The following is a 26,505-nucleotide window of genomic DNA, read 5'->3' on the forward strand; positions in this document are numbered from 1 at the left end:
TAGAGCTACACATCCTGAGAATTCACCAAAGGTGGGACTCATACTTTATCTATAGTGTAAAAATAACTCAACGAGTGTTGTGCAACTACCATATCTATCAGGTGTTGAACAGAGCGCAAAGGGGTGGGGGGATGAATAAGGATATCGTCCCCTTGAGAAACGTTCATCTAAAGCAAGTGCACACAAACAGCAAATTTCAGTATAATATGCACAGTATGCTGTGGACAGAGAGAAAAGGAGTACTGAATTCAAGAGGGGAGTTTAGATACGACTTCCTAGAAAAGCTAAAACTTTTTAAATTCCATGAAGTCAGGGTCACAACTGCTCTCCATACCAACGTATATCCAAGTAACTAGAATGGTATCTGGCAAATACTATGAATAAAAATGCAGTAGGGGAGTTCCCGTCGTGGCGCAGTGGTTAACGAATCCGACTAGGAACCATGAGGTTGCGGGTTCGGTCCCTGCCCTTGCTCAGTGGGTTAAGGATCCGGCATTGCTGTGAGCTGTGGTGTAGGTTGCAGACGCAGCTCGGATCCCGCATTGCTGTGCCTCTGGCGTAGGCTGGTGGCTACAGCTCCGATTCGACCCCTAGCCTGGGAACCTCCATATGCTGCAGGAGCGGCCCAAGAAATGGCAAAAAGACAAAACAAAACAAAACAAAAAAATGCAGTAGGTTTTGAAATGAAGTGGAGGAATTAATCGGTCAAAAGAGATGTAGAGGGCATTTTAGTTTAGAGAAAATAATGTGAGAAAAACGATGTAAATGTGCAACAGTCTAAACTAAGCAGGTAACTACAACCAGGTAAATAATGATAGGACCTAGGACTCAAGGCAAGAAGTAACTGGAAATAAGAATGAGATTTGTGATGCCTGGCATTTCATTGAGGTTCTGAAACAGAAACAAGGTTGGTGGTCAAAAAATGTTTAATGTGGTAATGTAAACAAATGACTTCATTCTTTAAGAGATGCAAGCACTATGGAGAAGGGAAAGAGATTAATTTCTACTTACGATTGCCAAGAGATTACATGGTATTTATCAAATGTATGTTAAGTCAATGCCATTGTGATCACATTGTCCATTTCTTTATTAGTTACAATATTCCCAAATCAAAAGTATATAGTGTGCATATGGAGTGAGGGCTGTTGGATAAAGTGGGAGAAAGAAAAGATAACCTAGCTCTTGATTTTTGAGTCCAAATAATACAAATAAGTAACACAAATTATATTGGCTGGTTTACAATTATTTGACTACAGTCTCAAAAATAACATATATTAGAGAGTCCAGAATTGAATGTAGAAGATACTAAAAAAACAAAAAAAACAAAAACAAAAACAAAAACAAAAAACTGAAGGTATGCATGAAATAAATAGCCCTTCATTAACTGCAAATTCATGATTAATCCATCAGGGTGCATGATAGAACAATGAGTTATTCTGAGAAAGTGGTGGGTAGGTAATACAGTCATATCTACTTAAAAAAGAAAAAAAAAATTGCTAGCTTTGAAAACCTGATGATTCTTTTAAGCATACCTTAAAGAAATGAAAAAACATTGTCAAGTATTACGTATATACACATATGCAAGTTTAAATTTTGGCTAAAGAAGCATTTACAATGAATCAACAGATCACTAACAACTTTAAAGACACATAGGCTAATTTTTCACTAGTTAATAAGCAAGAGAAGACAAATTAGAAAGGAAATAGAAAACATATTAGACACAAAAACCTGAAAATACATTGGCTGCTTGGCTGCTGCTTGGTAAGGCTGTTGAGGCAGGATAGCTTGTGATTTGATCCAGACAGGTGGGTCTGAGGAAGTGACACACAATATAACCACTAACTGAAAAATCTGTAACGAAAAACTTCTCCACAGACACAAAGTTTAAAAGGTTTCTGACAACTTCTCTGTAAATTAAGGTAAATAACACTATCAGATGCTGATCAAACTGGCCAGATATGAAAGCATAATTAAAAAAGTAAAAGAAAAAATATGAGAGAAAGATATTTCAAATGAATAGTACAGACCCCAGATCCAAAGCATCCATTAAAGGAAAGAGAGGCCCTTCATCCATGTAGTTTCTAATTTGGCCATATCCAGACTAGAGATTTTTTTTAAACATGGGTTAACAGAAAGAAGAGTTAATTTGCTTAGACAAAATTCTTTCCTAATGAATCACTGCTCTTCGCTTTGCTTTTATTTAACACTTACAAAGTTGATATTGATGTTTACTATGTGTCACTGCCAAGGGACCAAGCTGTGTCTGCACTAAGTGAGAACACAAGGGAGATGAGATCGCGTCATAATCAACACTGAAGCTTACCTTACTCAAATCACCAAATACCTTCAGGACTAGCAGCCTCACTCTAAATAGTGACCATTCTAAATGACCCAATGAAATTGATCATTGCACTGAATACAAGCTAAGCCTTCCTCATTGGAAGAACTGATTAAACAAAGATATCAGACAAAATGATTCAATAAAAATTATCAGAGTTCCTGTCATGGCTCAGAGGTTTAACGAACCTGACTGGCATCCGTGAGGACGCAGGTTTGATCACTGGCCTCACTCAGTGGGTTAAGGATCCGGCCTTGCTGTGAGCTGTGGTGCAGGTAGCAGATGCAGGTCGGATCCGACGTTGCTGAGGGCCTTTCGTAGGGTGGCAGCTACAGCTCCAATTGGACCCCTAGCCTGGGAACCTCCATATGCCATGGGTGCGGCCCTTAAAAGACAGAAAGACAAAAAAAAAAAAAAATTATCAACAGCAAAATATTTAATATGCCTCCAAGCTTCAGGGGGCAAATTATGTAGTTAAATATGATCTTTTCACAAAATAAGTTTTTGTTAAATATCTGCAAGCTTTCCTAAGTCTTTTGATTCATAAAACTGTTTTTGAAATTATAAATTGTTTTCTTAAATTTTTTCAATGAATTTTATTATATTTGTGGTTGTACGACCATCATCAAAACCTAATTTTAGAACATTTCCATCCCAGACTTATACAACTATTTAACAATAGCTGTCATATTAAGAGCTAGCTGTAGGATTGAAATGGAAATAAAATGATCTTTATACAAAATTTTAACAAATTTTAATTTATCAATAAAAGAGAATGTTTATTAAATAATATCAATGTGCTAGATAATATATTAATATTAAGCTCTTTGGGAGTTTCCATTATGGCTCAGTGGTAATGAACACAACTAGTATCCATGAGGATGCTGGTTCAATCCCTGACCTCCTTCAGTGGGTTAAGGATCCAGCATTGCTGTGAGCTGTGGTGTAGGCTGCAGACACGGCTCAGATTCTAAATTGCTGTGGTTGTGGTGTAGGCCAGCAGCTGCAGCTCCAATTCCACCCCTAGCCTGGGAACTTCCACATACCACAGGTGCGGCCCTAAAAAGAAAAAAAACAAACGAACAAAAAACCTCTTTGCGTTATGTCCTTTAATTCTCAAACCAATTCTATAATTAGGCATAATCACTATCCTCCATTTATATATAAATATCCTAAAGAAACCAGACCCAGAATTTGAACCCAGGTAGGCTGACATCAGTCTTGCAAAGGGAAGTAGTTCTTACCTATAGTAATGAAGAAGTTTTGTTCATTCAAAGCGGATCTTAAAGTTAATGTGTGAGGTCATTTTCTATCAAAGTTGATAACACCTAATTAGAGACATATTTACATAAAGAAAAATTTAGTATGCTTTTTTTCCTATCTCTTTTACTTCACTGGAATTTAAGGATGTGGCAGTTGAATTTCAACATAAAGCATATCTTTCTACTTTAGTTCTGTTTTTCCTCAGAAATAAAACTTGTCATTAAAAGAATAAAGTCACACAATTAGCAGTTTGACAACGAGGTCAAACAATGATAACACATTCTTTGGAATGTGGAAACTTTGAAAACTGGAAATTTAGCTCTCAAATCAACTCACACCCAGTACAGGGAGTCAATAAAAGTTGTTAATACATCACTTCCTCATTCTGTCCCTAGGCTTTTTCTCAATTACTCTGTCACTAAACAAAATACCTGCTTCCCAGCCAGTAAATTATGTAGGAAAAGATAAAGTGATGCAGCAGTCCAAATGAAATAAGAATGGTAATTACTATATAAACTAAACTATAACCGTCAGAGGGCAAGATCTTATTGTTCTCATCTGTCACCTAAGTAAAGATTAGAAGAAAATCTCTACTTAGAAAATACCATGCAACATTACCTACCAAAGGTAAGAAATAATACATAATTTATAAACCACCGAGTCCGGTAATCTTACTTATAAACCAGCCATAAGAGGAACTTAGAATTTATGTGACCATGAGAATATGTTCCTATGTGGAACCCAGGATTAGTGTAGTGTGATGGTTTAAGGGTATAAGCTTTGGAGTCAAGGAGACCAACTTCTTCCTATTACTACTAACAGTTTCCTCATCTGTAAAAGGAACATAAAAGTAACAAACACATGTTTTTCTTCCTGAGGATTAAATGAGACAATGTTATGGAAACAATTAGAACAGAATCCAACATAGTAAGGTTCTATGTAAATGGCAGTTGGGGAACTGAACAGGAAATTTAAAAAATGGCATTTTCTTCCTTCTTTTCTGAGTACAGGCAGGAAGAGTGTATTGCTGTTTTCTTCTTACATCTCATTATATAATCTCCTATCACCAAGCATACTCCTGCTCTCCTGTGTCCAGGGTACTCAACTCTTTGTTTGTTTGTTTGTTTGTTTTTAGGTAAGAGAAAGTCACTCAAGTAATGTCACCTTAATTATTTACTGAATACCAATATTACAGACATACATCTACTAAAAGATATGGATCAAAGATAAATAATAAAGACACCTGTACCATAGGAATTCATAGTTCTGCAGAAAGAGATATACACAGCCTTTTATTATAAAAGGTGATAAAAAGTTATGCCACTCATCAACTTGGACAAAGCATTAAAGAACTACAAAAGAGGCGACTGCTTCTATGTAAAGTCAGAGGCATCAAATGCGAGCTGAAATTGATGGATAAGAAAGTCAATGTCATTAAGCAAAGAGGGAAAAAAAAAACTGTTAAAGTGAGTGTTAGTTCTAGAAATTAAGAATCACTCAGATAGAGGTGGAGTGAAGAGGACTTGATAGAGACATGAAGATGAGAAAAACCAAAGCTTGAGCCAGAAAATGAAAGTCCTCATGTGTCATGCTAAGGAACCTACACTCTACCCTACTCTACAGACAGAGCACAAAGGACAATGATATGGAGAGATCTATGCTAGCTTCTTATCATAACAAAGCGAAATTCAAAATTAAAAATTTTTGAAGTATTCAGACTAAAAACTGTCTAGGTAATGAATGAGTCTGAATTTTATTTTTCCTTCCCCAATTAAATCCAATGCACTGTGTTCTTACAACTTGATCTAGAATTTAATGCCTAGGCAACATTCTATTTTATATGCATCATAAGCTTATCAAATACAAAGAACCACATAGCAGTTCTTTTGAGAATAACGTTATCTTTTACATCTTGGTATTTCCTACACTCACAAATACAGTGTTTAACACACGGAAGGCACTAAATAAAATATGAAGATAAGGGTAGTATATTAAAACTCTTATGGGAAAATGTAGTAGAATTTGTGCTATACCAAATCAATTTCATAAAAATAAACTGCCTGCCCACTGGTTTTCCACAGAAAATCAAGGCCACCTAGTCTTACTGAAAGAATGGAACTTCAACTGCTCACTCCAAAAAGAAAGCAATCTAAGCTGCCCTACTGCAGCTCTTCTCTGTCTGAATAGTCTTGAGATCAAAATGCAAGTTAGCCATGCACAATCACTCACAGCACATTGCTGAGGGCATTCCAAGCAAATTACTTCCTACCTCCAAGTAATCTGCCTTGTTAGTCATCCACCTTCAGGTACAGTTAACCCAGGGTCTATTCCTGAAAAAGCTACCTGAGGCTTGGCTCTTTTGCACTACCATGTCAGATCACGTGGAAATTGAAGCGAAATCAGGCCACAGGACTAGTCTGCCTGGAAAATATTCCCAGACCTGGGGCTTCCTATTCAAATCTAGGGAGCCAGAAGCCTTAGCTGTGAGATGGCTCATGTTTCTGACCTGAAAAATTCCCAGTGCAACTCTTCTCATTTCCACCTTCCTGAGATATGAAGAGGGGCAGAGGATTTCCCTTCTTTCTAAACCACATTATAGAAAATATAAACTACACACTCCAGAAATATTCCCATGATCATTCTGGAGAATTTTAGTTTTCTTTATGGTATCTAAAAGGAGTAGAAGGGTTAGCCCCTTGTTCATATGCCACTTTTGGGTAACTCCTCTCATTTGGCCCTCACCTCACTTACAAAGTGTGTATTCTTTTCAAATACATGAACTAAACCTACCAATTCCTCTATGCCACACAGGTAAACTATGAAATCTTATCAAGACCTGCTAATGAAGCCTCTCTGAGTCATCTTCACTCAGTAAGAGAATACCAAGGCCCTCAGTTTGAATTACCTCTCTCCTAAGGTTTTAGGGGAGATAAGCAAGTGCCACTACCCCTAGTGAATCTAATTTTTTTTTTTTTTTATGCCTGCAACAAATCCCTAAAAAAAGCTGTAGGTACTGTGATTTCAGAGTTTGGCCTGGAACTTCTCAAGTTGCCACTATTCCATGCCTCTGTTCAGAGAGGTAATAAGACATTCCACCAAGAAGCCAACCAGAAATAAATCAATTCAGGACTTAGCAGCTCTGCCCCAGATGAGCTCCCACCCCTCCTTTTTTTTTTTTTTTTTTTTTGGTCTTTTTAGGGCCACACCTGTGGCATATGGAGGTTCCCAGGCTAGGTCGAGTTGGAGCTGTAGCCACCGGCCTGCACCATAGCCACAGCAACGCAGGATCCAAGCTGCGTCTGCAACCTACACCACAGCTCACAGCAACACCAGATCCTTAACCCACCGAGAAAGGCCAGGGATCAAACCTGCCTCCTCATGGATACTAGTCAGATTCGTTTCCACTGAGCCACGAGGACAACTCCACCTTTTTTTTTTTTTTTTTATTTTAAGCTAGGACTGGATCAGAATGAGACAGAAAAGGAAAAACATTCAAATATGCCTTCATCTTAAGGCCCTATACATGGGAGTAACAACAAGCACACAGCATCTGGGACAGTTTATAATGTGTTTTTCACTCACTGAAACACTGCATTTCTGTTCACAATTTTAGCCTAATAACCTACACACTGCAATTTCAATCTTCTATTATGATATCAACTCTTTTTTCTTTTTCACCTAACAACTCAATAAATGTTGGGAATATTCTGAAGGTGAGGCTTCCAAGTACTTCAATTTTAACATCTCAGTTCTTCATTTGTATGAGATGAACCAAGTCCATATTTAGCTTTCAAGAGCCAATGCATCCATGCTATCTAGGCCCAGCCAAAATAGCCTATAAAGACAAGCTGAGCCTTTTCAATTAAAAGGTTTGTGGGGGAGTTCCCGTCGTGGCGCAGTGGTTAACGAATCCGACTAGGAACCATGAGGTTGCGGGTTCGGTCCCTGCCCCTTGCTCAGTGGGTTAACGATCCGGCGTTGCCGTGAGCTGTGGTGTAGGTTGCAGACGCGGCTCGGATCCCGCGTTGCTGTGGCTCTGGCGTAGGCCGCTGGCTACAGCTCCGATTCAACCCCTAGCCTGGGAACCTCCATGTGCCGCGGGAGCGGCCCAAGAAATAGCAACAACAACAACAACAAAAGACAAAAAGACAAAAGACAAAAAAAAAAAAATAATAATAATAATAAAAGGTTTGTGGAACTGGAAAGAAGGCAGCAGACCGCATTAGTACTCCTCCATTTTTTCTTTCTGTATTCAAAAGTCTCGCCTTCCCCAATTAAAAACAAATTTGTAAGAGCCTAGTTATAGAGGAAATTAAGTAACAGACACCATAGAAAGATGACTGCAGCTTCTCAAGTGCATAAGCATTTCTTCAGAATTTCTTTAGGAACCTCATGGTTCCTAGTCAAATTCACTTCTACTGCACCACAATGGGAACTCCATGGATCTTGAATTAAAATACTAATTCATTATTTACTGCTTGATAGCCCATTATAATTTCTTGAGGAGGGATTCCTAATGGCTGACTTAAGTGAAACTGCAATTTACAATAACATGTAAATGATTTAATTAAGAGTATTTAAATGGCATTAAATAAATTTCATAACTTTAAACTAACATCATCTATGAAGAAAGTTAGAAAGCCAAGTTAAGCTACCTTCGACAATTTCTATTCATTGTAATATATAGTGGTATTTAACATACATCTTGAAAAAAAGTAAAACCTTATACATGACAACAGGTTAAGGTAAATAATCTGAACAAATTTAATTAGTAAATAATTCAAATCTAGGCTCTAGGTTCAAATTAACTAAACAGAAGTTAAAATACTTGATGTTATGAGATATAAATATTCTAATATTCTTATAGAAAAGCCACTACGAAGAATTACAGAACTATTAATTAAATAGTGTAGAACTTAATAGACTGTCCTGTTCAAAAATACTAATAACCATTACTACTGTGCATATTTCCAACTAACTGCCTTGTAGGAAATATTATTTTTAAAAGATCAGCTGTCCTGTTCCCTTCCTAAGGCAAGATCTTACCATCTTTGCAATAACTGACATCTTAGCCCTTCTAGTTTTTCCCAGCTGACCCCACACACTGAAGCACAGCTACAAATGCCCAGAGAAAGAAGACCCACTGGGAAAAATTGTACTCTGTTCAGCTTTGCATGCATCAGTGGTCTTCACAGTAGACAAATATACCCCACAGCCAGATTAACTGGCACAATGAAGCAAAGAGGGAAATTTGAGCTTTACCCACTTCATCTTAAACTCTCTTTAAGGGGTGGTTTGTTTTTACTTCAGTTTTGACATATACAAAAAAATCTGCCCCCAAGGACTCATCCACATTTCTAATCCTAATCATTCAAAAAATATTTCTAAAAACCTTAATTTATAACGCACCATACTTATACTGCCATTTAAAAAGATCCACAATTATAGCCTTTGTTTTTCACAAATGACACAAAATTCCTGACAACACAGATGCAGGTTTTTGAAAATTTATAATTGGCTCTTTGTATACATAAATAAGACTTCTTCAAAAGCTTAGAAAACAATTTGGCAAATTAGGTAGAAACCTTAAAACTCCAAAGGGAAGTTATGAATTAGCCTACTGATGTTTTTCTCTATTCCAAAAACCCTCTCCAGTTCTTCCCCACAATTACAAGAGTCTATAAAAGCCCAAACTCCCTCTAAGGAGTTGTTTTCCTAAAATACCTAACCCTAGGAATCACCTGAAGAGTCTCACCTAGATTCTCAAACTCTTCCTATGGAGCCAGCTTCCTGTGACTTAGTGAAAAACTGAACATTGCAGAAGAGTTTCCCAAGTATGATTAGCATTTTAGAGGAGAAGAGGGAATTTTGCACATCTGAGTTATTATATGGTAGTTAACTTAATCCTCAAATCTCATTTCTCACTCAAGTAAAAGTGACGAGGGGCCCAGTCAAAACTTGTTGCACCATTCTGCTTAGCCTCTTGGGAAAGAAGGGTGTCAAGGATCAGGTCTAGGTGAAGTGCATCACTAAAGAATTAACTTTAGGATCTTCCAGTATTTTCCCTTGGGATGCTTATTACTTCCTTTCTTTTACTCTGGGCCCTCTTGCCACTGTTTTTTCCATGTAAATACTCAATTCTAAAACATAGATTATCTTGCTTTTTAAATGTTCCCAAATTGTTGGGGTCCTCAAGAACATATGTAAAGCTTCTGGCCTTTGATATTTCCCACTCTCTATTGCCCAAAAGTACAACAGTCCTGTGCCCACAAAGTGAAGGACAAATGTTGACAGAGTCTTCTTACTTGCTAATATCACCTATTAGAGTTATATAGTTTCTTAAAATTAAAAGTTCAAGAGGGAGTCCCACCTTAGAAACACATGGGTTTTCAATGATTAAATGGGCCACCAGGGTGAATATCTTGGTCTAAGTTTCATTATAAATGTTTCTAGAAAAATAATCTCTGCACATCCCTACCCTTCTCTTCCCTCCTATATTCCCTAACCTACTCTAATTTTTATTTCCTTCAATCACTTTATTTACACATTCAGCCATCTAGTTGTATACATAATTTTTAATTAAACTTTGAGGTAACTACAGATTTATATGCAGTTATAAGAAATAATGGAGAGCGCCTATGCACACTTCACATAATTTCCTCCATGTGATAATATAGCAGCTGGGATATGAACATTGCTACAATTTACTGATCTTATTCAGATTTCCCCAGTTTTTAAAAAATTTGTACGCACAAACATGTGGTTGGTTTTATGTAATTTTATCACAAATGTAGGTTCACATATCCACCGCCACGATCACAATGCAGGACAGTTACATGTACATGGATCCTCCTGTTGCCCTTTAGAACCACATCTATCTGTCTCCTTAAGCTCCGGTAACCAACAATTTGTGTGCAATTCTATACTTTTGCTATTTCAAGAGTAGTATATAGATGAGATCATACTGTATGTAATCTTTAGAGAGTGGCTTTTTTTCAGTCAGCCTAATTAACTCAAGACCAATCTAAATTATTGTGTTGATAAGTCATTTCTTTTTATTGCTGAATAGTATTCCAAAGGATGAGTGTACCAGAGTCTGTTTAACCATTTGCCCATAGAGAGACCCTTGGATTTTTTCCAGTTTTGGCTATCACCAAAAAAGGTGCTATGAACATTTCATGTTCAAGTTTTTGTGGGAACATAAAGTTTTCATTTCTCTAGGACAAATGAGTACAATTGCTGAGATGCATGGTAATCACATTTTAGTTATATAATGAACTGCCAAAGTGTCGTCTAGAATGGCTGTATCATTTTACATTCCCAATGTGTATTTTCCTTTACATCCTTAGGTTAAAATCCTTACTGGTGAAGCTATATAGAGACACACTGTATATAAATTCATCTTCAAGTATGTTTGGGGCACTGTTTTCCTTCTAAAAGTATCATGGTAAACTGGAGTTAAAATCACACTATATAAAGAAAAGAGTTGGGAGTTCAGATGAGTTGCAATGTCCCACAACTATTTTGTGCAGCAAGATGACCAAAGGAATCAGAGACATATTCTTAAAAAATATATAAACAGATAAAGTGGATACACATAACAACAACACAAATTATCAGTGCATATATACACATGTATCCCACCAGTATCTCTAGGGAAACGTAAATTACAAGCAGACATCTGCTATTATGCCAGTACTTGAAGATGTTTTCAAGTACCTTTGTAAAACACCTAAAGATAATACTTAATTTTTTAAGAAGGCATCTGATTGAAATTTTATGGTAGAATGAATTAAAACAAAAGCATATATTTAATGGGCTCCTATCTTATCTAAACACCAGAGTAAAAATGCTCTGCATTTAATGTTGGCATCAAAGGACTGCATAATTTAATTTCCTCAAAACCATTAGCCTGTATGAAAGGAAAATAAAAAGTGGATGGGAATTCTTTGGTGTGAGCATATTTAATTTTATGTAAACCTGAGAAAACATTTATAAAAATTATAACATAAACAGAACACTGCATTTTCTTAAATTTTTCAGATAACAGAGAGCCTTAAATTCAAGATGAATAGCATTATCAAATCAGAAATTTTCTCAAACACAAAACATTAAGCCCTGTCCAAGAAAAGTTTTAAATATATATTCTATAAACTGCAACCAAAATTCATAATTTACATTTATGTTACAAAAACTGTTTGGATACAAGCCTAGAAAATATTATAATATTGCTATTGCACACATCTTTGGGGAGATACCCCAGTTGGGAGTGCAGACTCTCACCAGAGCAACAGTCCTTTTCTGACGATCGCACCATTCTCACATTTTCCTCTCATCACAGGTTCTCTCTACAGACTCTTCTTTGCAACTATTCTCTGAAGAGCAGCCCCACTGCCACATCTCTACCAAGCTGCCTAATTTTCACCTTTTCCTCTCCTAATGTGGCTAGTGTAATTTACTATAGTTAGGATTTTAAATTACCATTTTGAGAATTAGATTTTTAAAAAATTTTCTGATTATAGAAAACATTTGAAGAGAAAAATAAAGAGGAAAACAACTCACCTAATAAGTAACTTACCACTGTGTATAGAGGCAATGAAGCCTTGGAATTTTTAGAAATAATTCACTACCACCACAACCATCATGCCTGGATATTAAAAAAACAAAACCACAAAACAACCCTGGTATGTTCCACAGAATTTCACATATATGATTTATTACCTATTCAGAAAATTGTTTTATTGTTGTTACTGCTTGAAGTTTTTTGTTAAATTATCTAGAACGAGATTGGTAAACTACAGCCTGTAGAGCAAATGCAGGCCACCAACTGTTATTTTTATAGCCCATGAACTAAGAATAGTTTTTCCACATTTTTAAATGGTTATATAAGTACCTACATAACATCACTGATTTTGCCTTCTGGGCTTCAAACTCTAAACTGTTAACTTTCTGGCTTCCTGCAAACAAGTTTGCTAATCTCTGATCTCAGGGATCATTATAGAAAAATATGTAATAGAAATTAATAAAATTAGAGTCCCCACTGTGGCTCTGCAGTAATAAACTGGACTAATATCCATGAGGACACGGGTTCGATCCCTGGCCCTGCTCAGTAGGTTAAGGATCCAGCGTTTCCATGAGCTGTGGTGTAGGTTGTCAGCTGCAGCAATGCTTCCATTCCTAGCCTGGGAACTTCCATATGCTGAGGGTGAGGGCCTAAAAAGACAAAAAAGAAAAAAATAAGTTAATAAATTTATAGCTGTACATAAAACTAATTGATTTAATTTGCTGCAAAGTGGCCTTGAACTCCACTTGCATTTAATTGTGCCTCCCTAGAAATTTCATACAACCCAAGGAGTCTGATAACCCTCCAGAGATGTTCTCAAAGTGAAAAAACAAGTATGTAATTTACAAATGATTGTTCCATACTTCACCACTCTACACCATGCACATGCCAAGAGTCAAAAAAATATTTTTCGAGAAGACAGTATTACATAGAAACACTGCCTATATATGAGAATGCCCTACAATACAGGTAGAATAGCAAGTTCTACTATTCTTAAAAACCTAAAATACCAAATGACAACAACAAAACAAACCCAACTTGGAAGTCATAGAAAACGTGAGCTATAAAAAGCAAAGGCTGAATTTTGTAAGAAAAAAAATTAAAGAAATAGGCTGAGATGTGAAGGTAATTACAACTGGTCTCTCTTTTAAGCAATTATTTAATTCTCTTAAATAATTCACTCTGAGACTAATTTCTCTTAGATAAAAGGGACCTGGGTCTATAGAGGAGTATTCTTGAAACTCTGGCGCCTCTTTCAAAGTGAGATGTTAGTATGGTCTCTCTCAGCCTAGGTAGAAAAGAAATGCTTAGCTCATCTCTGACTTATAATAGGAATAGAAAGCTATCAAATCAATTTAACTATGAAAAGGGGTTGCTTTTCAGGCTGAGGATGTAGGGTAGGTAGGGGCATGGAAAAAAATGATCCTGCCAGGAACAAGTATTACAAGTAAAATGCCTATCTCTGTTGAAAGAAAACATCCCAAACCACTAAGGAATAAAGTAACCTGTAATATGGTAGCCAGAAGGGACAATGTAAAACAGTGGAAAAACTGGAGTGAAGGACCTAGAAATATACAGCAAGAGATAAGTACCCTTCCCCATTTTTAAAAGCTCTGTGCCAAATTTGCCTCTCCAGTTTTATATCATTCTCTCAACATTTTTGAGGTGTAAGAGGAGGATCAGATGACAGTGACTGAACACTTGGATCCACCATGCCTAAAATCAACCTACTCCTAGCCATTTGGGATATCTAAGTCAATAAATACCTCTTTTTGTTGAACATAAAAGTTTTAAGTTAACTTCTATCACTTGCCATATACTGGATTAAATGCTTTTCCACAATAAAACTTTTCCTGATTACTCTGCCTGTGCCTTATCTTAATCTCTTTTGAATTTCTGTAAGAATTTCTTTGTATTGCTCACATGCTATCATGTAAAATAATTACTGAAATTACTGCCCCAACCACACTAATGTAACAACACTGATAACGACAGACCAAATTTTATTCACTTTTATATTCTCCCATACAGAATTTTCATACAGGGCAGCATGGATCAGTACACATGAAGGAGAAAGAAACAGGTACTCAATACTTCACACTGGTTAATGAAGAGTCTAAGCAGTAGCAAGAGGAAGAAAAAGATATAAAAGTTATCATGTAGTAAAGGAACAAATGAACAAATGGTTGAACACGAGAGGTAAAAAGAAAAAAAAAAGCAGTGTAGCAGAAGTGGGCTGTGAGCTAAGTTAGAATCAAGAGGGTTGGATCCATGTTTCCTAATTAACTACTCATTTAATTTTCCATAGTTTTGATTTCTTCAAAACTAAGTCTGGTTCCCTCCAGCTTTTCCCAGTCCCAACATTTTGTATTTATAAGCATTCAAAGATGACAGAATGCAGATTAATGAACTTGGGGTTAACAAAACACTGGGAAAGTATGAAGATCCTATCTTTATGAAAATACTGTCAAACCAGATATTACGCCATATTGTTTCCTCTAAGCACACTTATAATCATTTTTCATTCTCTCTCCAATGAAGGAATTTTTGTACATCAAAGTTAGCAATCTTTTGAGGCAGACTTCTATAATGCTTTGATACTGCAAAAATGCTGATTCTACTTTTTTTTTTTTGGTAATCCTAGGAGACTTCTGGAGTAATCATAAAGTATAGTGTAGACAGGATCAAGTACACAAAAGAATTCTCTTTGAAATTTGGTTATTTGAGATACTAAATATATAGGAAAAAAGTGTTCTTGGTTTTAAATTCCCAGATAAGCCCAAAGAAACCTATTTAATCCACAATGAAATGAAAATAAAATGTAATAGCTATTAACAGAGGAGCCTTTTAAACTCTGAAGTAGAGAAGAAGGGTAGGGCTGTGCAAATAGATTCCAATAGCAATGGAAGGACAACTGGTTTGTTTATAAGCCAAGTACTGATAAAACAGAGGTTGAACAACTGAACCCAACCTATTAAATTAGCTAAGATACCTAAAATGAGTTATAAAAATACATGCAACAGTATTATTAACCCTGTGCTATTCTCCTTTCAAAGAACTTTCATGTATTATTTCTTATTTTTCCCTTATCACAATATAAAAGCATGTCCCAGGGTATGCTCCATGGAAAACTAGTTCCCCAGAGGCTAATGTTGCTTTTTTTGTTTGTTTGTTTTCTACCAAAAGACTTCTGTGCAATCTCTGAATCTGGAATGCAATGGGCTAAAAAACTTAAGTAAGCCCCCCCCCATTTCCCACAGTCTTTAATATTCGAAAGCATCATCTGAATCCCTAAGAGAGGGCACAAGAGATACAATGCTTTCCAAAGTTATGACACCATGGAACTTATTTTCATGGTCATCTATCAAGAAGGGTAGCCATAGTTGAGGAAAATGCTCAGCTAGTACAACCCTGAAGCCATTAGATAGAAAGAGCAAGTACCTTATATGCCTCATGTGCCTAATAGAAAGAACACTTAACTTTGAGTAACAAGACATGGTGAGTAACAAGACATGGGTCCTAAATTCAGTTTTGCCATTTACTGACTCTGTGACCTCAAGAAAAAACACAATTTACCTGTGCCTCAGTTTTATCATTTGCAAAACACCAATTATAATTCTAGTTGCAGACTTTTCCAGCACTGAATAAAAGATATTAGATACATGAGATTATAGAATCTATATTAGATACATGAGATTATAGAATTATAAAATTATAGAGCTGCAGAAGACCTTTGAGATTACTTAGCATTACAAAAAAAAAAAAGAGAGAGAGAGAGAGAGATTACCTAGCAGTACCTTATCTGAAAGGTAAAGATTATGTTTCAGGATCTGGATTAAAATTTAGATTTCAACTCTCAGCCTTGTATTTTTTCCTATACCATCTCTAGTTGCTTCTAGTTTTTACAAGATAAAACATGAACAAAACAGCTCTAGAGGCAAAACAGGTCCCAGAAAAGAATATAAATGAAGGTCTAAGAAAAAAGGTACTATCTTAAGACAAAACATGCACACACATCCTGAAATAAGTAAAGCTTTGCTAGATATGGAGGGACAGATACCTAAGTAGTTTTCTCCACAGTAACTCAGGAATTGAAGGTAGGCAATTCTACGAAATAATTTGTTTCTATGTCCAATTAATAAATTGGTCCTACCATCAGCAAAAACACAACTAATCAACAAACGTAAAGGAAAGTAAATATTATTGAAATTAACAAAGGGCCCAAGGGTGGAGAAATGCACCAAAGCTGGAAGAGGCTAGAAGTAAACAAGACTATTTGGTGATACTACTGCAATTCACTGCTATTATCAAAGCTTTGCAGTTTTACTAAAAGAGAACAGAACTGTTTGACGCTAATTACTTAGTGATGTGCCAAAAAGGATGTACTCATTTCACTTGAAACATAAGAAAAGCCCTCTTTTCCTTATTGACAAATCAAAAGGATAATTCTGGAATTCATTAAAAAGAAATACTAACTGATTCAACATAATAGCTTTACTTCCTGTGCAGAACACTTCAAAATACCTAAATGAATACAGAAGTACATGTTTCTGCTGGAACTTGTTCATTATTGAATCATTATCAACCCTTTTAGACAAAATTTCTCATTTTTTTGCAATGTACAAACTCATTAAAGTGTTTGAGAGCTTCATCATGAAAGACAGTGGCACTTTACAATCCACTATTTCTTCAGGCAAATTGTGCTTACGACTGAACATAATACGAAAAATAACATTCCAGAGACATACAATTCCACCCCCCTTAAATGGTGTTTTTACATGTTGACAGCAATGATAAAATATGGTACTGCTTCCTAGTTAGCTTTAACTGTTGTTGAGCACTCATCATTCACAGCATCACTTTGAAGTTTTTACCTATTATGACTATTAGGTATCAACAGTTCAAAAGCTTCTAATACTGCCTACATGTCTCAGTTGTGCTTTAACAATGCAAACTTTTAGCCTAAAAACTCCCCTAAATTATCAAATGGCTAAAAAAGTTAATCTATCCACTATAATTTATACTGAGTGCTATAAACCCACATTCGGGGGTATTTAAAAGTTCAGTTACCTCAACTCACATCATGTGGGATTTCTTGTTGCTATATGGAGCTGCTCCACAATTTAAAGGACATTCATTTCCAAAAGCTACTGTCATGCAGATTGCTTAGACTCAATTGTTAGATATCTCATTTGATCATTTTTACTGAAAATATAGTAAGAAAGTGTAGTAAATTAGATATTGCCAAGACCACTGAAATCCTTATGAACATATCTGCCTAATCTTTTCAGGGGCATTTTCTCCTTTTTTTATAGGTAAATTAACATTTTTAAGATTAGGTAGTTAAAACTTACAATGAAAATGTATAGCTGTAGCTAATTAACTGTACAATGCAGTTCAGATACACACAGGTTTTTCTCACTTGTACTGTGAAGGGATCAATCTGTTTATGAATCTGAGTTTTATTTTTTAAGACTGAGTTTAGATGCTGATTTTATGATTTTATACACAGGGTATGGATGACTAATGAAATCATTCTAATAATTATCTGCAAACTGAAGAAACTAACAAAGCACATGCTTATAATTGCTCCAACTAAGAAAATGTTACCTCAAACTGAATTACATATATATTTTTAGTCAACAGCTGCTCAGAACAAATGGCTGACACGCATACTTCCTAGAATTCATTTATTTCCCACACTTATCCCCACAATTTTAATAGTAACCCTGGCTCAAAGCTGTACTACTGATGAAATCTACTGAACTTAAGAGTCATCTCTGTGAGCTAAGAATAAAGGTAAGTACATAAATACATAAAGGATAACTTCTGACTTCTTCACAACTAAGAGTTATAGCCCTAATTAATAAGAAAGCTTAGTTCAGTCTGAAATTACAAAAACACTGACTACAGTTAGCTCTATCACATTTACTATAAATGAAATGGTACTTGGAGAAAAGTTATACTACAGAAGGAAATTATCTGGAGTGTCACATCTACTTTACTGTGATGGTAAGCTCAACAGAAAATTTAAAAAATAGATTGGAAAGTTTTCCCTGTGCAAATGCAAGGATAATTTATTTGTTCTAAATTTAATTCTGATTTTTACCTGGAATGATAATACTACTTAATACTGGATTTTCATTTACATTTATGTTGAAACAAATTGCCATTTTAAACACAAATTTTATCACTGATTAGATTTTTTACTCTTACGTCATACTCAATGATTCAGGTGGTAACTGCCTTGGGCAAAATCCACACTAGAGCATCAAAATCTGTCTCCCTAATACTTTACGGAGGATAAGGGAAATAAACAAAGACTGTGCAAAGCAAAAGCATTTATAAAGAAATTGCAGACCACCAGGATTTTGGATTTGAGTAATCCACTTAGATTAGCATGGCTGTGTCTTAAAAGGACAATTCTAAGATCATAATATAGGTCACGTCCTTAAGAAATAGAATAAGTAATGAAATCAATGTCAATTACACAAACCTTTCATATTAACACGACGCCACTGACAACCAGTAAAACAGATTAAATAAAGCTTTTGTAATGTGCTCAGCCTGAACATAAACAAGAAGGAAAAATAATGTCATAAAACAGAGAGTCTTTTGAAACAGGTACTGCAAAAACTTAAAATTATCCTTTCAGAAAATAAGTGGCATCCAAACTGGAAGGGAAACATTGGGGGATTATCATTTTAGATTAAATAGCTATAAATTTTGATATGAAAAAGGGGAGGGAGAGAGCAGAAGGGAGGGTTGGTTTGCAGAACGTAGAGGAAGATATGGATAACAGCTAACCTTAAATGTTTTGCTAAAAATAATAACCAGGTTTAGGTGGTAGCTAAAGTCCTTCAAAATACAACTTCAGTACTACAGAAGAAAACTTTTAAAAGTCCCAATATGAACCCAAGTGCTTAAAACTAATGCTTCAACATTTAAATTTACTATTAAGTTTTGACCAAATACTGTCAAAAGAAATTGTCCAACATGAGTAAAAAATACTCCAACAAGAGTAAAATCACTCTTCTGCCATATTTTTAATTACTATATACATGCAATTGTTAAGACAAATAGTAAATTACAAACACATGTCTCTGAAATGCTTCTCTGCCCAGAAAGCAGAAAACATATAATGCTTGATGTTAAGACACTGCCAAAACTGACATTTAAAACATTCCTGCTTCCTTTTTTGATAGCAATGACAATAATGTTCTAAGAGAAGGACCCACACTTCAGGACCCTCAAGGTGAGCTGAACAAAGCAAGCCAGATGCCCCTAGAAACTCAGGAACTTTCTTCTAGATACTTATGCATCCTTCCTGGACAATGGGATAAAAAAATGTCTCCGACCAAAGAGGCTTTGTCAGAGAATTACCAACTTACCCATCAGATTTGAGTTCATGAAAGGTGTTGGGGACAAGCCTTCGTGGGCCCCTAATCGACTGTCATTCAAGTGATCACTGTAATGAGGGCTGTCTGTAAAACCCTAGAGGACAAAAAAAAAGACCAGAGTATTAGAGATTATTTGGCAGTCCTGCTAATTGAGCATAATGACACTCATCTAATTAATATAGACTTATAAATGGTCATTCCTAACCAGGTTCCCGATTCATTACTTGAAAAACTAAAGAGAAATGCTGCTTTTAAGATTTTAAAGTCAAAAAGTTTCTTTATCTATTTTATTTTATTTTATTTTATTTATTTATTTATTTTTTAAAGACTACTCTTGTTGTTGTTGTTGCTGTTGCTATTTCTTGGGCCGCTCCCGCGGCATATGGAGGTTCCCAGGCTAGGGGTCAAATCAGAGCTGCAGCCACCGGCCTACGCCAGAGCCACAGCAACGTGGGATCCGAGCCGCGTCTGCAACCTACACCACAGCTCACGGCAATGCCGGATCATTAACCCACTGAGCAAGGGCAGGGACCGAACCCGCAACCTCATGGTTCCTAGTTGGATTCGTTAACCACTGCGCCACGACGGGAACTCCCTCTTTATCTATTTTAAAGAATATTAGCCTCATGAGAGCATGGGGCTTTTCCATCCAAAAGAAAAGTTCTATAAATCTTTTTTTTTTTTTTAAAGGATAAACTAAGAAAATATATTTCTGGGTTATAGCAAATTAAGAAAATGTTGATCTCTATCCTCCTTTCTCTGCCTCCATACCCTACCAATAGAAGGTTGGGCAGTTACAAGTTCTACTTAAAATATTAAAAATAATCCAAAATCAATATACTAGAAATGAATCCTTTTCTAAATGGCAAACAAATATTTAGCAAAAGAAGACCTGCTTATATTTCTTTTAATACTAGTGTAATAAAATATAATCCTATAGAAACTGAGCCATGTAAAAAGGAAAACACTTAAAAGATAATTTAAATTCTTAAGAATCTAAAAAATGAAATTGCTAACTCCATGAAAACAGTAACATTAATGTTATTATTTCACAACAGCTGGTATTAAATTTATCCTTATAACTTATAACATGTTTTTTTGAAGCAAAAAAGCAAAAAAGATACCAATATTTACAAATAAGTGTTACAAAAGCTCTGTGGATTAAAAACTGTTCTGGTTCTCAGACTCTTATACATGCTAAGTACAGCATCACCTCCAAATTCATATATTTGCTAAACAAGGCTTTGAACCATAGTTAATTAAAACTGTAGGTGGTATCTATTCCTTTGCAAACTTATTATGATTTTAGTAAAGATCAGAAAATCCTACCATAGGCCGAAACAAGAACAAAACTGCCCTTGCTCACAGAAACCACCCAGAATTCCCTGGGACCATAAAAATCATCAATCACTAAACATTTATCATTACCCAGACTGCAGGCTAACATTCAAGAAGACATTAGTGGGGCTGAAACAGGCCTCACTATCTTTGCAGGCACGCTGTCAGTTCAACCAAAGGGCTAAAACTGAGGGCTAAGTGACTGTCAAATCATTACAATTGCTTATAGATGCATGTCACAATTCCTTCTGCTATTCTGTTTTAAAACTAATCTTCTGGGAGTGCTAACTCCCAAATGAATCTTTGTTTCATTTTTATCTACTTTAGAATCACTGATACACATGTGAGAGACATTCAAGAAGAATCTTGGTGACATTTACAACTTGGTTATGACTACAAGGGGTGTCCTCTACTAACCATAACCACAGTGCTGTCTGTCACAGCCACATTCAGCAGAGCTATGTACAAAACAGAATTGCTCTCAGCTAAGGTCACTCCTTGGAGTTTACTTTTGTTGCTAAAAATTTAACACTCTTGAAGTGCTAAGTGACGTCCCACTATCTCCTATGCATGTCAGTGTTTCACTTTGCCACTCCCTCCCATTGACCCTACAAAAAACTGAAATATTGTTTACCATCATGAAACAACAGCATTACTAAAAAAATGATAAAAAATAATGGTATTAAAAAATGACAGAAAAAATCAGAAATATGTCTACATAGGTCTGCCGCACTGCTCACGCTTCATTTGAATGTTGAAGAATAATAAAAAAATAATTTTGCATGTTCTAGTTTTCATTCTTGAAGAACAATGAAAGAACTTTTCCCCTACATAACTATAAAAACACTGATAAAATTTTAAACTATTTCCTTAAGCACAAGTATATAAATACATCTAAGTTTTAGAGTATCAAATGGCTTTACACAACTGGTGTATTAACTTCATATATTACATATATTATAGTTTAGCATAGAGAAGATCCATCTCTAAGCCTCCATTAATATGTGCTCAGAAAACATATTTACTATCAACCATACACACATAATAGTAAGTACTGTCCCTTACCCATGTGTACCCACATATGGCAGGGTATAATACAGAATTTACTATAACTTTATTTCCCAATCTAGGATGGTCATATTGTACCACAGAGGAATGTATAAACCCGTGTCACCACCAACAAGCAAGACTTGAATATGGGCCCTTATCTATCTCTACTTATTCATAAATCATGATTATACATATACCATTAACCAGTATTTCAAACTTCATTAAGTTGAAATTTTGCTCATGTCAGATAAAAATTAAATAGAAATTTGAATCTTGTTTCTTACACCTCAAAGGTTCATTCATCTTAGTGTAATTTTTTTTGAAAAGCCACAGCCTAAAAGAAAGGGATTGTTCTTCATCCATACATGCAAACTGATGGTGGAAGGTAGAACAATAAAACTGGACTTTAAAATGCTTGTGATAGTTTTAGATCTAATATATACCAAAACCTCACTTAAAACTGGAGGTGGCTTCTGTATAAGATTATTCTTGTCATTGCTGCCTATTAGAAGTAGTGATAACCATCTAGAATGTAACTTTTGGTGAACCAAGATGAATAGTTAACAAAATAATGTACAAACATTTAAATAAGATGAATTACAGAAAAGTACACAGGTACCTATCAGTCAACATGTAAACAGTGTCAACCAACTGAATAAAACCTAGAACAGTGCTTTGCAAACTTCAATGTTCATATCAATTGACTACAGATCTTGTTAAAATACAGATTAAGAAGCATAAGGTCTTGAGTGGGGCCTGAGATTCTGCATTCTAACAAACAGGTGATGGTGACACTACTGGTCCATGTACCACACTTCCAGTAGAAAGAACCTAGACAATCTGGAAATAAAGATCTTTTTTATATACAGAAAGGAAACACTCATGTATACAAAGACCATGGCTGGGTTCCCCATTTCCCTCCCAACTAGAACTATATTAAAACACTAGATAAGTATAGATAAGGGAGAATGAACCACAGTTAACAAAAAATATAAAACAATCAGAATAACAAAATATCTATATGTATATAGGTACTTAGTCATCTGTTTAAAGTAGAAGATAGATGTCAAACAGAGCCTTAACGAAGGAAATGGGTTGGCTGACCAAGAGTTTAATAACCTTAACTACCATATATAGTTAAGCAAAGAACATGGATGCCCCTAAGTAGGAAAGGGAAAAGGAAGGAAGGGCATAATAAAATGCAGGATAGAGTTGACAGAATAGCAAAAAGGAAGCAAAATAACGCAGCGACTAGCTGGAATATCAAAGGGCAAGAGAAAATGAGCAAAAGGTGACTGCCCTGAAGGAGGGTTTGGAGTAAAAAGAAAGGAACAAAAGCCAAGCAACTGTTAAAATGGCACCCAAGTAGATCAGTCAATGGTACTGATAAATAAATGCTATTTCAATTCTAAATATAAAGAAAAGTAAACCAGTGAGATCATTAAATACAGAACTACCATGGTGCACATTTTGAATTGATAGAGCATTACTATGCTAATAAAAGGGGGTCAAACCTACCCCCCTGGAGCACATAATTAAGATCCTGAATTCTGTAAAATGGTTTTACAATGAAAATAGCCATTAATAAAAATAAGATTTTCATACATGAGATGATAAACTGCATTATGAAGGACAAGAGCAATACTATCAGATTTATTTATTATAGTAGCCTTTTAGCCAAAGTATGCTACTAACCACAAAAATATTTCCAAATACACACTCAAAAATTATAGTTCTTGCCCTAATTATAAAAATGGAAAGTATTCAAGAGTATTTACTGATAAAATCAGTTAATACATACAGAGTTCACAAAAACTGTTTAGTTCTATACTTTAAATTACAATTTAAATTGCAATTTATAAGTAGTTCCATCTATAAATACACATTTCATAAATGTTTTGATATTATGAAACATGAAATTTAAAGTGTATTTCGTACGTTTCTCTATATTCATTTCATGGTACAGAATTTAGAAACTTTAATCTCTGCCATATTATGACAACAGATTCTAAGCAATCAAGCAAGGCTACTACAATTTTTAAACTAAACTATACATAATCAATCAAATTTTTAGTTCTATCAAAACAAAAGCATGCAGTATTATTTACATATTTGTCTCCTCAAAAGCACAACTTTTTTCATTGCCTAATTTTTAAAATAGTTTAGAAGATTTATTTCACTAAACAAATACAGTATAATCACCAGAGAACTTGCCCAAGTTGAGAAAAGACATATTTTTTCTAACCTATGTTGCTATTTCTTCAAATGAAAACCACTGTCTGATTCTCTTTTAAATTACTCTTTCCAATTATTTTCAATAGTTAAAAAGAAATGGGGAGGAAAGGCTCTTTCAGTAAAGACTTACTTCTAAGAAAAGCTTTCCCTGACTCTAACAGGATAAACTCATTCTGAGTTCCCAAAGCAGCAAGTATTTCCATCATATTACTGTTCACACTTTTTATTTATTTATTTATTTATTTATTTATTTATTTATTTATTTATTTATTTATTTTTTGCTTTTTAGGACCGCACCTGTGGCATATAGAGGTTCCCAGGCTAGGTGTCTAATTGGAGCTACAGCTGCCAGCCTACACCACAGCCACAGTAACACAGCACTGGAGCCTTGTCTGAGACCTACAACACAGCACTCAGCAACGCTGGATCCTTAACCCACTGAGCAAGGCCAGGAATCGAACCCAAAACCTCATGGTTCCTAGTTATATTCAGGAACTCTGACACTCTTTGAAATTACCTATTTAATTATCCATTTAAATTACATCATAATTACTATTAAAATTGCAAGGTACAGTATAGTGGATAAATGTGGACTTTCTGGAGCCATACTGGCAGACCTGAATTCCATCTTTGCCACATAATAGCTGTATGACTTGAAGTAAAGTAGTATTTCCTGCCTCAGGTTCCTTATCTGTAAAATGGGAATAATAATAATAATAATATGTGGAGTTCCCGTCGTGGCGCAGTGGTTAATGAATCCGACTAGGAACCATGAGGTTGCGGGTTCGATCCCGGCCCTTGCTCAGTGGGTTAAGGACCCGGCATTGCCGTGAGCTGTGGTGTAGGTCGCAGACGCGGCTGGGATCCTGCGTTGCTGTGGCCCTGGCATAGGCTGGTGGCTACGGCTCCGACTGGACACCTAGCCTGGGAATCTCCATATGCCGCGGGAGCGGCCCAAGAAATAGCAAAAAAAAGACAAAAAAAAAAAAAAATAATAATAATAATATGTGAGTACTCACATATTATTATTATTATCATTAACATTCACCTCACAGGTTGCTATGAAGATTAAATGAGTTATTATATATAGCAATTAGAAAAGCACCTGACACATAGTAAATGAACAATCTGTACTAGCCGTTACCATCTCAGTAAGAGATTGTTATGTCTTACAAATTCTGAAAGGTTGGCATCTGTCTCTTTTTTTCCACAACTACATCCTCAGAACAATGGCTGGCACATACATAGCAGGTGCTCAATAAATCACAGATGGATGGAAGTTTCAGTTGCTAAATCTTTAAAATGTTGCAGCACACCAGCAATTATAAAGGTTCAATCAGTTTTTCCATAGAACACCCAATAATAGCAGAATGAAAGTTAGTAAGTCACTCGCTTCAAAAAAAAAAAAAAAAAAAAAAAAAAGGAGTCCCCATTGTGGCGCAGCAGATCTGACTAGGAACCATGAGGTTGTGGGTTAGATCCCTGTCCTCGCTCAGTGGGTCAAGGATCCAGTGTTGCTGTGAGCTTTGGTATAGGTCACAGACAGAGCTCAGATCTGGCACTGCTGTGGCATAGGCCAGCGGCTACAGTTGTGATTAAACCCCTAGGCTGGGAACCTCCATATGCCATGAGTGCAATCCTAAAAAGACAAAAAAATAAAAATTAAAAAAATAAGTCACTAGCTTATTTAATTGGAATGAATAAGTAACCAGAGATTTTTGGTATTCAAAGAGCCACAAGATTTCAGACAACGTACTGAAATCTTATAGCTACTAAGTGGTCAAATTAGTAGAATCAGCCAAAAGCCATAAGCCACCAGAAAGCTCTGAATGAAGCCTGATGTAAATAAGTAGTCACATCTCAAAGAAAGTAAAATGGAAATAAAAATAAGGAGAAATAACAAAGTTTAAAAGAGAAAAAAAATCTTTATTATATTTCTTCATTTACCCCCATGACAAATTAGTAAAATAAATGTCTCAAGTTTCACATTTTATTTATTTATTTATTGTCTTTCTAGGGCCACACCATATGGAGGTTCTCAGGCTAGGGGTCCAATTAGAGCTATAGCCGCTAGCCTACACCACAGCCACAGCCACAGCAACACAGGATCCAAGCCATGTCTGCGACCTACACCACAGCTCAGGGCAACGCCGGATGCTTAATCCACTGAGGGAGGCCAGGGATTGAACCTGCATCCTTATGGATGCTAGTTGGGTTCGTTAACCACTGAGCTATGATGGGAACTCCAAGTTTCACATTTTAAATAAATCCTTGAAAGTCTCTCAGTTAAATGCATCTATGAAAAAGACAAGTGAGTT

The 26,505-nt window shown here is 35.7% G+C and overlaps 1 protein-coding gene across 7 annotated transcripts in view; it reads right to left on the reverse strand.

Moving 5' to 3' along the window:
* TCF12 (transcription factor 12) overlaps nucleotides 1–26,505 on the reverse strand; it is a 374,065-nt gene that overhangs the window by 179,185 nt on the left and 168,375 nt on the right. For all 7 annotated transcript variants that reach the window (XM_021094696.1, XM_021094708.1, XM_021094732.1 and 4 more), the window contains one exon: nucleotides 19,556–19,658. In XM_021094696.1, coding sequence (XP_020950355.1) covers nucleotides 19,556–19,658 — 103 coding nt within the window. The remainder of the gene's footprint in view (nucleotides 1–19,555; nucleotides 19,659–26,505) is intronic.

Source organism: Sus scrofa, chromosome 1 (genome assembly GCF_000003025.6).
Source record: "Sus scrofa isolate TJ Tabasco breed Duroc chromosome 1, Sscrofa11.1, whole genome shotgun sequence".
In the NCBI taxonomy this organism is placed as follows: Eukaryota; Metazoa; Chordata; class Mammalia; order Artiodactyla; family Suidae; genus Sus; species Sus scrofa.